The following is a 13411-nucleotide window of genomic DNA, read 5'->3' as shown; positions in this document are numbered from 1 at the left end:
GACTACAACGATAGGTGAGATCCCTACATGTAAAAAGGCATGCAAGGATAGTTTCATATAAAAAAAAAATACTCGGGTAACAAAAAATATTGTGTAGATCTTCTCCACTCGTTGTCAATTTATTTTGAATTGAATAACTACAAACATGGTGTAGAGCTACACCTACACTAATAGGCTTAACAACCACATATCACCCAAATGTATTAGGTAAGTGTCACAGATAAGGAGGTGCCGAAGAATAATCCTACTGACGAAAATAGTTCTCTCATAACAAGAATATAATGTCACAACATTCCTATGTCAATACCAATTGATTTTGGATTGGACCCATCAGGATCCAGAATGACTACAGTAATAATAAGCTTCACTAGAATCCAGAATATATCTCATTAATTGTACATTTCATGCATATCTTCCAAATAATTACTGATCATTATGTTTATGTCATCCATGAACAGCGGAAAACAAAACAAAAAGGACTCAGAGAGTAGAGACTGAGATGAAATTAAATTACCTCCTCGATAATACATGATCCCTTTTCGGAAATAAAACAAGTACATAACAGAGAACAAAAGAGAAAAGTTGAAACTACACCCTCAATTTCACTGACCAAGCTGTGCTCTGAATATCAGCACATCATATAAAAGAACATGTTACATGTTTAGTATAACGACAGCATTTTCTGAATAATTTATACACCTTCTTCACCGTCACCTAGACCAGCAGAATAGTGCCCAGCATTCTTTCCCTGAAATAACAATATCGTCTATCTATAATTAAAGAGGAATGGAAATCACTGGCACCACACAGCTACAAAATTTGTTAACGGGACTTTCTTGCTTTGGCTAAACATTCAAAGTTTCAAGAGGATTGATATCGCGAAAAGTTTTGAAATGAAGAAAGCAACTATTATTACCTGAGATAACATCCTCTGTTTGTTTAGAAACCGAGTCCTTGCCTTGTTTTGTACCGAATTCGGAGACCTGTACATTCTCTGTGGAGGAGAAGGATAAAAAAATTGTAAAACTCTCTCACATAGAACGATAGTCATGAAAAACATAATCGCAAGAAATTCATCGAAATTAAAAAACACAGCTCAGTTCTAACGATGTTCTATTTGACATGCATAAAGTATACTTCTACATATCATTCCGTTGAAGTTACATCTCTGTCTTACTATAAGCTGAAATATAAGCAACTATCAAATCTTGTCAAGTTTATTGTCATCCAACTCAAAACCAGTTGAGACAATGATCGTAGAGGACCTTGATATTATATTTTCGATTACTAGATCACCCATCTCTCATGTGGGACTATTCTCATAAATCTAAGTACAGGTTGAGATGTGAATGGTAGGAACAAACAGGTGATTGAAATTAAGGTACTTCCACTGAATATAGAAGAGACAAAAAAATCAAGAAAGAAGATGAAACTCAATGCAGAACAAGATGGGAGTGAAGTTGATGTATAATTTAACTTATATCAAATAAAGGACGATTTTCAGTTAAAATATACGAAAGAAAGAAGATTTGAACCCAACCTTATCAAGGTTTGAACGAGGCTCAGATCCCAATAGAATTTTTTTCTTGGGTGTGAATCCAAACACGTCATGAAGCACCTCATTTTCCTGTTTAAGCAAGCATAAGATTCATGAGACTCAAACATATAGCGAAATTGACACATCACAAGTGACCCAGGAGAGCAAGGAAAAAACCTGCATGTGCTTAGCAAAACCACCAGCCAAAAAGCGCCTCAAAAAATTCATCTGTAGAAATAGAATTAGGGGTTTTGATTAGAAGCATATCAAGAAACCAATACCAAAGAAGAAAAAGATAAATACCTGTATTAGTTCAGACCAAGTCGAAGTATTTACTACATCTCCACCAACTTTCACTGTTGATTCAGGAGAATATCCATCCTGTATTTATATTCGTTTCATATCATGTAAACGACAATTTAAACCAACAATAACTAAGCATGCCAAAGCAAAGAAAGAAATACCTCTATGAATTCCACAACATCCCGAAACAAGTTCTTCTGGGTGTTAAGATCTTTCTTCGCTAAGCCTTTACCACCTGCTTCAGTAGATAAGTCTTTCACTTGATTAAGGATTTTCCCTTGCAATCCTTTTAAACGTATATATTCTTCGTGGGAATTATTCCCATCATTAGAACCCTTAGCCTCACTAAGGAACTTCTGAAGGTTTCCTATCTCAAACATAAGAGCTATTGCTTCTCCAGCTGCTATTCGGACGGATTTATCATCTTTTTCCAGCATATTTGATAAGTAAGAAACTGACCTGCATTGTTCTTCAATCAATTTAGTTCGCCATTCAAGCTACTCCACAAATAAGAAAGGAAAGAAGTTCACTCACTCTTGCCAACTTTTTGAATTAACTTTCAATCCCTCCACAGTTGTAAGCAGAAAAGCCCAAGCAGATATTGCAGCTGTCAATACAGCTACTGTTGGTTTACTCGAGGTCACCTTGAGTAAGAGAAAACAATATTTGACAAAGATTTAAGTAAGTTTGTGGTTAAATATTTTTAATACATATTTGGCCTAATAAGTTGATCATTTGCACATCTTTTTACTTACATTAGGCCCCAATTTCGGTTGGATAAATTGCCACATAATTTGCATCGATCTTTCTGTTTCCTCGGGGCTATTTCCACCCATGAAAGTGATAATCGCCAAACAGTCCAATACCTGAGGGACAAAATTCCAAATTATTAAAAAACTAAGAGATCATAGAAATTAGATCAGAATTGTTCGGCAGAAAAAGGAAACCCTGATGCCAAAGAGTCCAACTTGATGTCAAAATGCAATCTCATACATACCGATGAAACTCTGATAGAATCTGAGACAGACTTAAGAGCCAGAGAAAAAGGAGGAATCGACTCTTCCAAGATTTCATGTGCTTTACCATCTCCAAAACCAACAGTAATAGCTAGCAATCCTGCAAACAAATGTACTAGAACATTAGACATTCTAGATTGGATGTGAGCAAAATGAATAATCAAAAGGTTCTGGTCGGTTAGACCACCTATGGTAGTAGACGCTAACTGTATCTCTTTGCTTGATCCTTTTTTGACGGAGTTGAGGCACTGATGCAATAAAGTAATACATCTGCAAATCAAAGAGACAACGAGTATTTGAGATGAAACTCAAGCATTTAAGCTACGACGGTAGAACCAAACATAAATACCTTAGAAGGAACATTTTGAGTTAAAATACGCAATTCCCCAAAAGACAGTAGCTAAAAATCTAACCAGATAAGTAAACGGTAAGAAAAAATCTTACTTATTTGCCACAAATTGATGTTGTAGCTTATTTCTGAAGGCATCAACTATAGTTGATAGTGCCTTCTCTCTTGTGGATCCTCTGTGTCAAAATATTTAAAACCATACCCACGATCAGCAAGAGTCCAAATGATATTGGAAGAAATCCAAGTGCAACTTGTACGTCTTATAAATCTAAACGGACATTAAAACAAACATGTATTGTCGAAAGGGAAAATTGGTCAAGACTCCCTCGACAAATTTTTCGTCAAAAGGATCTAACAAATCCTTCTATGCTTCAGGCCTTCAGGGAGCAAAAATTTGCACAAATTTGCACATATTCTGCACTTGGTTGCCATATCTTTCTGCAGAAAATTAAGCTAACCATGGCATACCCTCGGGCCTCGACTAACAAGATTAATCAACATAAACAACCAGCAAAACTCCAAATTCAGCGTCATCAAGTTTCGCTAAGAGCAAATACCCAAATAGAGAGACTACCAATAACCTTAAGAACTACAAAATACAATTAACATGTACCTCTTCTCATAGAGAGCATCCAAACAATCATCCAGGTCATCCTTTTGACCTAGAACTTCCTCACTATCTGGGGCCATTGTTAGTTCAGACATGGCCGTCGACGATGAACTCACACTGTTATTATCATCGTCATCACTGTCGAAATACGTTGTATTCTTACGTGATTTAGAACCTGAATTTATTCATCATCATCAACAACAAAGAGATATTCAGCATCCATAGTCCAAATTCACAATCTTAAAATAAAGGTGCACTTTTTATTAGTATTACTTCATTATTAAGTTCATAAACTAGTTAAAAGAATGACTTTTTTTTTCCCAAGTTTGCTCTTTGATAAATCAAAATTACAAGAGGAGAAAGGAAATATTCTTCAGAATAAACTTTTCTTAAGTAGAAGATTAGTCAACAATAAAATTCAAAATAATCTGAACATGACCAAACGAGCTTCATAAACCAAATGAAATCAAGTTAGGGTTTTCATGAACTGTAATAATTCAAGATTAATCATAAATAATCAAACAAAAACAACAACCCAAGGAACTCAGATTTAGCTACTTCATAGAAGCTCAATAAAAAAAATTATAATTGAACCTGAGAGAAAAAAAATCAATGTCAAACAATCAGAAAAAGGATCAAAACCCTAGAATTGAAATTGAACTTACGCTTTCCCATATCTTCAATCTTCAACTTCAATTAATCTTTTGACTTCTATAAATCTTTGGTTTAAACACGACAACAAGAATGAATTTCAAGCTGATAAATATGATTATTGTTTTCGTAAGAAAAAGTTGATATCTTGACGTTAATATTTCTGAATAAACTGATTGAATTTAAAGCTGATGAATTTATAGCCATGAAGAAGAGAATTGGTGAAGGTTGAAATGATCAATTTGTATTAATAAGTTTTGGAAATGAAATGAAAATTTCTTCTTATACGCAACTTCAAGTGACAAAAGGGTTCTCTTTGAAAACCTAAAAGTGCCCCCAAATTGGTAACCCTAGAATTGTTATCACAATGACCTTAAAACGTAATTTATTGAAGAGTATAAATCTAGGACCACCGATTCATATCCACCGTTGAAAAATAGTTTGAACGGTGAGGATTCGACAGAATCTCAAACTAAGGATTTCGTGGAGATTGAGATTACCGACAGCATATTTTGTAAGATGCTTGATGCGCCACGCGGGTTCACTGTTGTACGATGTGAGAGTTCATACAAAGCACTGAGTTATGTCAGTGCCGGCAAGAACTATTCAATTAGGCCCCCAGATATGGCTGATATCAAATTTAGACCCTAATTTTGGATTAGATTAGATTCAGACTTTAGTCGGTAAAGTATTAGGCATGCTTCTACCTCCCATAATTTGAGATGGAGGCATCGGTCTCACTTACGCAAATTTCTTTTCTCTTTACCAAAATCCAAGACGGACCTGTACAATTCGAGCCAGAGGAGGACTTAAACCTTCTAAAACATTTGAGATAAAACTGTGACAGAGTTCTTGCGGATTCACCTCCCTAGTAACTTAACATGGGTTGATCCATTGAGTTTATGGCATTTCCTTGACTTGACCACAGTTAACTGATAACCACTTTTAGATCATCACTATGCATTATACCTTTTTTTTGATGAACACTATGCATTATACCTTGTTAGTGTGAACTAGCTAAAGAATTATATTTTGATATAATATAATATCATCTATATAGCAGTACCTAATTATACTTTTTTTTTTTTGTTAAGGAAGTACCTAATTATACTTAGATGTCAAAATTTATGCATGCAATATAAAAAGAATCATGAGATATACCATTTCTTTGGTGAAGATTCTCCTAAAGAAACTAATAAGCCTCTAATTAGTAATAGAAGATGTTCAAGTCAGTCAAAAATGGAAGATATAAAAATATTATCTTCCATATTAGGTGTATGTTTGACTAACTTGATGGGCATTAGTTCAAAAAAAAAAAACTTGATGGGCATCAGGGCATTTAGTTTGTATATATTTTGCTGCTTCTCACAAATTTCCTTTTCAGGAAATTGGGCCGGAGGCCCAATTTCTTGTATTTTTTTGTTAAAAAGACAACACATCTTTTTAACTAGCTAGGCCCCAAATAAGTTATAAAAATAGGCTTGAAGGACATTTTTAAAGGCACCAACTTTTTAAGAGTCAAAAATACCCTTCATTCAATTAGAAATACCTAGTAATAATCTAACTAATAAATCATGAACTTGAGTTTTTCTCATGAATGAACCGTTGGATTGTCGACGCCGATTAAAATTTCCGGGGTTTGAATCGATTTTGGCTATAAGATAGGTTGATGTTTTTAGGTTTTGGTGATTTAATCTATTTGCTTGTTGTTTGAAGAGGCTTTTAAAGGGTTTGATTTAGTTTTTGGTTCTAAATTGTAGAGAGAGAAAATTTTATATACTTTCAATGGAAGGAGAATTTGATAGTGTTTCAAGGTATAATCCAACTTCTTCATTGCTTTATTTTCATTGAGTTATGAATGATGGATGACAATTTGTTAATTTTGATGTTTATGTTCAAACTTATTTGTTGGATTTATATGGAATTTGTGAAAGTATAGTTGATGCAAGCAATGTGTTTGATAAAATGCTTGAAAGAGATGTTGTTGCTTGGAATGCAACGTTAGTTGGTTATACAAGACGTAGGTTGGTTGAAATAGCTATAAAGTTGTTAGATGAAATGCCTGTGAGAAATATTTTTTTTCTTGGACAATCATGATTGGTATTTTTGTTCAAATTGAGAATTTCATGAAAGCTTTGGAAGTTTTTCGAAGAAAACTAAAATGATGGTGCTAGAGCTTGCAAAATGATTATTATGAATTTGTAGGGTTTTAGCTAGTTTTTCGATACAACATTCTATTAGACAAAATATAATAATTTGTAACAAATTTTATGTTAAATCAATTCAAAAACTAATTTGCAAACCATTTGCATGGCATTGCAAGGTGTTTGCAAGGCTCTGCAAGGTGTTTGCAAGGCTCTGCAAGGTGTTTGCAAGGCTCTGCAAGGTATTTGCAAAGCTTTGCAAGGCTCTGCAAGGTATTTGCAAAGCTTTGCAAGGTGTTCGCAAGGTTGTGCAAGGTATTTGCAAAAGTCATGCAAGGTGTTCGCAAGGCTCCGCAAAGTTTTTGCAAGGCTCTGCAAGGTGTTCGAATGCTCTGCAATTTGTTTGCAAGGCTATCGAAGGTGTTTGCAACAACCATGCAAGGTGTTTGCTCTGCATGGTGTTTGCAAGGCTCTGCAAGGTGTTTGCAAGGCAGTGCAAAGTGTTTGCAAGGCAGTGCAAGGTGTTTGCAAGGTATTTTCTTAGACTAGGGTTAGGTTGGTCTTTTTACTGAAATTGAAAATTACCTAATTGCCATCAGGGAGGTGAAGCCTAAAAAACTTTGATGAATCTTTTTTAACCAAAATCATAATTTCTTAGGGAGTTTTGGCCAAATTCCCCTTTCCTTTTACCTACACGTGCTTGAAATAAACAACCCTATAAAAAGATCATTAATCATTATTTTATTTTTATTTTTTATTTTTATTTTTATTTTTTTTTTATTTTTTTTTTATTTTTGTTGAGGAAGATCATTAATCATTATAATCTTATATTTCCCACATCCATTTTCATATTTTCAAACAGTACTATTAACTACTCAGAGACAGAAATCTCATCTACACAAACAAGCTAAAGATCTAGAGTTTGGAGAGAGAGAACTAATTAGAGCATGGAAGGCCTTATTCCATTTATCCTTCAAGCCATGAAGAAACATAACAAACTCAGCTATCGTTGTCCCTCCACGGAAGGATCTAGCCGTGGTCGTAGCAGCCATGCTTTACTCAGGATGGACTCGACTGAGGGTTCGTCTCATGGAAAAAACACAACCCAATTCTCTAACAGACTTGGGCTGACAGCAAGTAAGATAGAAAATTTGCGATCTCAAAGTATAAAACTTGATTCAAAACGAGCTTTAGGAGATGATTCTAAATTTTCTCAAAGAAGACGATGATCTACTATTCAAAGATGGGAGGGAGAAATGAAGACCACTTTATTATGATAAGTAATTCGGAAGTCTTATAGATTCAAAAGATGTAAACACAAGGAAGAAAAAGGATTCTTATATTCTATTTACATTTTTAAATTATTTTGTTTCATTTTTCTTGATTATGTAATTTTATTCTAATTCTTTAATTAATTGTATTAATGTTGTGAATCCAAGGTTAGTTGAAACAATTCAATAGATACCGTAAAACAGGATGGTTGTATACCAATCCCTTGTATTATATTTATACTACTAGCGTTTACAATTAAACGGAAACTTTACATAATAAGGGATATACATAAAGGAAAGACTTGATATACAAGAAATGTAAGAATATCTCAAAGGATATTCCCAAGATTGTTACTTGGGTGAGACTCTAACCGAGTCCCACCGGTTCACTGTCATTACCCTCCCGCAAATTGAACGCCGGACTGGACCGGAGATTCAATTTGGGACAAAGATCCAGGAAACGCCAATGAGAAAGACTTTTGGTGAGAATGTCGGCCAACTGATCCTGTGACGGAACAAACTTGATAAGAAGAGAACCATCCGCCACCTTTTCTTTAACGAAGTGGTAATCCAAAGCAATGTGCTTAGATTTTCCATGAAACATCGGGTTTGCAGTCATCTGAATCGTACTTTTGTTGTCACAAAAATTCGAGCAGGTGAAGTTAGAGAGATACCAAGTTCCATTAGAACAAAACCTATCCACGTCAAGTCAGCAGCCGTAGCAGCAACAGCTCGATATTTAGCTTCAGAGCTCGAGCGAGAGACTGTGGGTTGCTTCTTCGCACTCCAAGCAATTAAATTTGAGCCCAGAAAAATAGAAAAACCTGTAGTGGAGCGACGAGTGTCAGGACACCCAGCCCAATCAGCATCAGAGTACGCCAAAAGAGAAGTACTAGAAGAATCCTTATAAATTTGTAAACCAAGATGAATAGTGCCCTTGAGATAGCAAAGAATTCGTTTCACCGCCTGAAAGTGATCCTGAGTCGGGGCATGCATAAACTGACATGCCATGTTAACGGAGAATGCAAGATCTGGTTTGGTTAACGTGATATACTGAAGAGAACCAACAATCTTACGGTATAAGGTGGGATCACTGAAGGGAGCCCCACTTGCAGTAAGATGGCAGCCAGAAGACAAAGGAGTCGGTGACGGTTTGACCCCATCCATGTTGAGAAACTTAAGAATATCCAGCGCATACTTAGACTGTGTAAGTAAAAGACCCTTCTCATTCGGAGTTGCCTCAATACCCAAAAAGTAATGCAAAGAGCCCAAATTCTTCATATCAAATTCTGAGTTTAGAGAGGATATAATATCGGAGATGACAGAAGAATTCCCACCAGTAAGTATAATATCGTCAACGTACAAAAGTAAGTAAACAAATCCAGTAGCGGTAGATAGAATAAACAAGGATGTATCAGACTTGCTTGTCTTAAAACCAAGACGAGTGAGATAAGTGCTGAAACGATCATACCAAGCACGGGGCGCCTGCTTGAGGCCATATAGAGCTTTCTTAAGGCGACAGACATATTCCGGGTAAGATGGGTCAGTAAAACCAGGCGGCTGAGCCATATAGACCTCCTCCTGCAATTCCCCGTGAAGAAACGCATTCTTCACATCCAACTGAAACATAGGCCAACTATTGGAAATTGCGAGTGAAAGAATGATACGAATGGTTGTGGGTTTGACAACAGGGCTGAAAGTTTCATCAAAGTCAAGTCCCGGTTTTTGGGTAAAACCCTGAGCCACCAAGCGAGCCTTATATCGCTCAATAGTCCCGTCAGATTTCAGTTTCGTTCGATAAATCCATTTACAACCAACTACATTCATAGAGGGGGTGCGAGGAACAAGTGTCCAAGTGTCCTGTCTACGAAGAGCTGCCATCTCCTCTTCCATGGCGAACTACCAATGAGGAGAGGAAGAAGCAAAAAGATAACCTCGTGGATCCTTAATAGCCGAAAGTGCAGCAAAGAAACAAGAACCAACATCACCAAAAATAGTAGAATCTCGAGGAGGAATGGGGTAACGACATAATACCTGTGAAGCAAGATAAGACTGATCCACCATAGGAGACGTTTCGTCCAGCAACTGTTGCACATCACGATATCCCCGTGGGCCATGAGATGGTGAGGACAGAGCCTGTGAAGATGACTCAGCAGTGGGTTGCACAGATGAAGGCACCGAGACCGAGCCAGACCTGGTAGACGAGGCAGTAAAAGTCGAACCACATCCGGACTGAACCGGGGAAGATACAAACAATGGAAACAACGGACCAGGTGTCCGAGGAGAGGGCGGGTCTGGTCCACGCCCCTGAGGAACGTATTCTGGTTGTGGAGTGATCGGGTTAGTATCTGAATCCAGCCCTAAATTATCAGCAGCTAAGGTAGTGGAGCTAAATTGGGACTCTCAAACCTGGCCAAGTCGGGTAAAGGGACAGACGAGTCAAGGTGAACTGTCCGAGACGGTGATGTCGTCTCAACTGAAGCAGATGGTGGAGTCGGATCTGGTTGTAAGGCCAAATCTAGTAAATCAGTAAAGCTTAAGAGGTCTGTGGAGGTGGAGGAAACATTATCTGTTTTCCACGGGAAAATAGACTCATCAAATACTACATGACGGGAGATATAGACACGCCCCGTAGAGCGATCAAGACATTTGAAACCCTTGTGGTGAGGGCTATAACCTATAAAGACACATGGAAGACTACGAGGCGACAATTTGTTAGAAGCATAAGGACGTAGGTAAGGAAAACAAAGACAACCAAAAGTACGTAACATTGAATAAGAGGGAGACTTACCGAATAGAGTGGAGAACGGAGAGGCATCGTGGAGAACCGGCGTAGGCATGCGGTTAATGAGATAAACAGCAGTCTGAAAGGCATCCACCCAAAAGGAGGACGAAAGTTTACTATGAAAGAGGAGACTGAGACCAGTTTCTGTGATATGTCGATGCTTTCGCTCAACTCTAGCATTTTGAGCCGAGTGTAGGGACAAGACAAACGTCGAACAATACCACATTTATTTAAAAGAGTTAAAAAGTTAGAGCTTAAAAACTCAGTTCCTCCATCGAGTTGAAGAGTTTTAATAGTAGTAGCAAACTGATTTTCAACTAACGATTTGAAACTAATGAAGACGGATAAAATATCAGATTTTAAACAAAGAGGGTAGAACCAACAAAATCTACTGAAGTCATCAACAAAAATAATGTAATATTTAAAACCATGAGAAGACAGAACTGGTGCGGGGCCCCATACATCAATATGAATAAGTTCAAGAGGTGAATCCGCACGTTTTTCATTTAAATTAAACTGAAGCGATGACTTTTACTCATTTGACAAGGAGTACAAGTCATCGGACTAGACTTAGACGAAAACTGAATTAAACATTGTTTTTCTAAAAGTTCTAAAATGCGAGAAGAGATATGCCCTAAACGTGAATGCCAAACTTCTGGAGGTGCCTTGAGAGAGATGGAGGTTGAACTGAATAAGGAGGAGTGGTGTGAAGAGTCTAATACGTAAAGATTGTCGCATCTACTGCCGGTTCCCAGTGTCCTTCCGTTCGCCTGAAATAACACAAAACCAGTCTTACCAATTTTGACATGACTCTGACCAGTATAAGGAGTAATATGAGTGAACATACCAGAAGAAGAAGACATGTGGTTAGAAGCACCACTGTCCGCATACCAGGCTGGGTCTCGGGGATCGGTAACTTGAAGTGCAGTTAGAGCTGTTGTAACATCTTCCGAGACCGTGTGCTCAGCCACACGGGCTTCACTAGAAGACGGACGACGAGCAACAGTAGCAGGGCGAGAGGAGTCTCGTTGTGGGCGACCAATCAAATCATAACATCGGTCGGCAGTATGACCGTTACGTCCACACCATTGGCAGAGATACGGAGGACCTACGGGTTTGGCCGAACCCGAATCCCTCCTATCAACAGTTAAAGGGGGTCGAAACTTTGGTTGTTGTCGTCGATCACGATTTGGAGATTGAGACCGATATGTAGACTGTTGTCTCGGATTTTGAGAGCGGTTAGAAGTCCGAGATGTTTGAGAGTAATACGCACCTTCAATGATTGGTTGAGAGGATCGAAACGATGTCCAAAGTGCTTCCTGTGACTGGAGCATAGGTAGAAGTTCCTTGAATGTCGGGAGACGACTCTTAGATAGTATAGATTCAGCAAGAGAGGCATAGTCGGGTCCCAACCCTTTGAGAAAATAGAAAACCTTCTTCGGGTCTGATAAAGGTTCTCCGATAGCTGCAAGCGATTCAAGATGTGTACGAAAGGTGCAAGAGAAGTCAGTAATAGAGGCAGTACCTTTTCGTAGATTCTGAATTTCTTCTTGAAGCTGCAGAGAACGAGTAACACTAGGATTGGCATAAGTCTGAGCCAAGTGAGACCAGACCTCAGTTGCATTTGTAATTCCCATGATTTCAGTCATGGCTTCCGGAGTTAACGAGCTGTAAAGAATCGAGTACACAAGTCGATCCATTTTTCTCCAAGATTCATATATAGGGTTGATAGCAAGAGACCCGTCAGTTGTCTGAATAGTTGGAGAAGGGGGAATAACCGAGCTGTCAATATAGGGCAGCAATTGTTGACTTTCCAATAGGGATAGTAATTGTGGTTTCCATAGGAGATAGTTGTCGAATGACAACTTAAGACTGATCATGGAACTGATTTGCGGGAAGGATACCATAGTGGGTATAGGAGATGAAGATGAACCAGTCGACATAGTCGATTCAACAGGAGTAGTCATACTGAGAAATAATAAACAAGTGATACGAAGACCGATAAAAATAATACCAAATACCAAACAACAAGTACAAGATGAGTACTTGAAACCAGACAAACAACCGATATTAGCGATCGGAGAAGACAACCGATATTAGAGATCGGAAAAAAAAACCACAATACTTTATGTAAAATAGTTTACGGCTCTAATACCATGAAACAATTCAATAGATACCGTAAAACAGGATGGTTGTATACCAATCCCTTGTATTATATTTATACTACTAGGGTTTACAATTAAACGGAAACTTTACATAATAAGGGATATACATAAAGGAAAGACTTGATATACAAGAAATGTAAGAATATCTCAAAGGATATTCTCAAGATTGTTACTTGGGTGAGACTCTAACCGAGTCCCACCGGTTCACTGTCATTATTAGTGGATTATTTGACTTTTTTTTTAGATATTTGTGTATGTTATCAACCAAGTGTTTGAATTATATAAATATGAGCCAATTGTATGTAATTATCTATTGCTATGAATACATTGGAGGTGTTAACTTCGCCCCACAACAAGGAAGAATCGCATAGATGATAGCTATACGAATGGTCAGTGGTGGATATACACAGGGGCGAGGGTAGGCTATAGCCTATGTAGACCATAGTTTAGTAAGAAGGCTTGGCTTGAGAGCCTCGGGTTCAAAGGTTGATCGAACGTGTAATTCTTCTTGTAAAATACAAGCATATAAGTTGTTTTAATAAAGTGGTCTTGTGTTAGGTTGTGGACTTGAACCACCCAA

At 37.6% G+C, this 13411-nt stretch overlaps 1 protein-coding gene across 1 annotated transcript; it reads right to left on the bottom strand.

Moving 5' to 3' along the window:
- Positions 1 to 363: 363 nt before the first annotated feature.
- On the bottom strand, positions 364 to 5009 carry LOC147532502 (uncharacterized). Its single transcript, XM_086646531.1, has 13 exons — positions 4481 to 5009; positions 3819 to 3990; positions 3301 to 3381; positions 3044 to 3126; positions 2838 to 2956; positions 2596 to 2706; positions 2375 to 2484; positions 2002 to 2299; positions 1841 to 1918; positions 1715 to 1765; positions 1541 to 1627; positions 917 to 994; positions 364 to 748 (listed from the first exon to the last, which is right to left on the bottom strand). Exons 1-13 carry the CDS (start codon positions 4488 to 4490, stop codon positions 692 to 694), a joined length of 1335 nt encoding a protein of 444 aa, XP_086502657.1. The 5' UTR covers positions 4491 to 5009; the 3' UTR covers positions 364 to 691.
- Positions 5010 to 13411: the final 8402 nt, after the last annotated feature.

Source organism: Eschscholzia californica, unplaced genomic scaffold (genome assembly GCF_041429995.1).
Source record: "Eschscholzia californica isolate CP2 unplaced genomic scaffold, dmEscCali1.0.p SCAF_6, whole genome shotgun sequence".
Taxonomy (NCBI): domain Eukaryota; kingdom Viridiplantae; phylum Streptophyta; class Magnoliopsida; order Ranunculales; family Papaveraceae; genus Eschscholzia; species Eschscholzia californica.
This window is presented reverse-complemented; position numbering and strand designations above follow the sequence as displayed.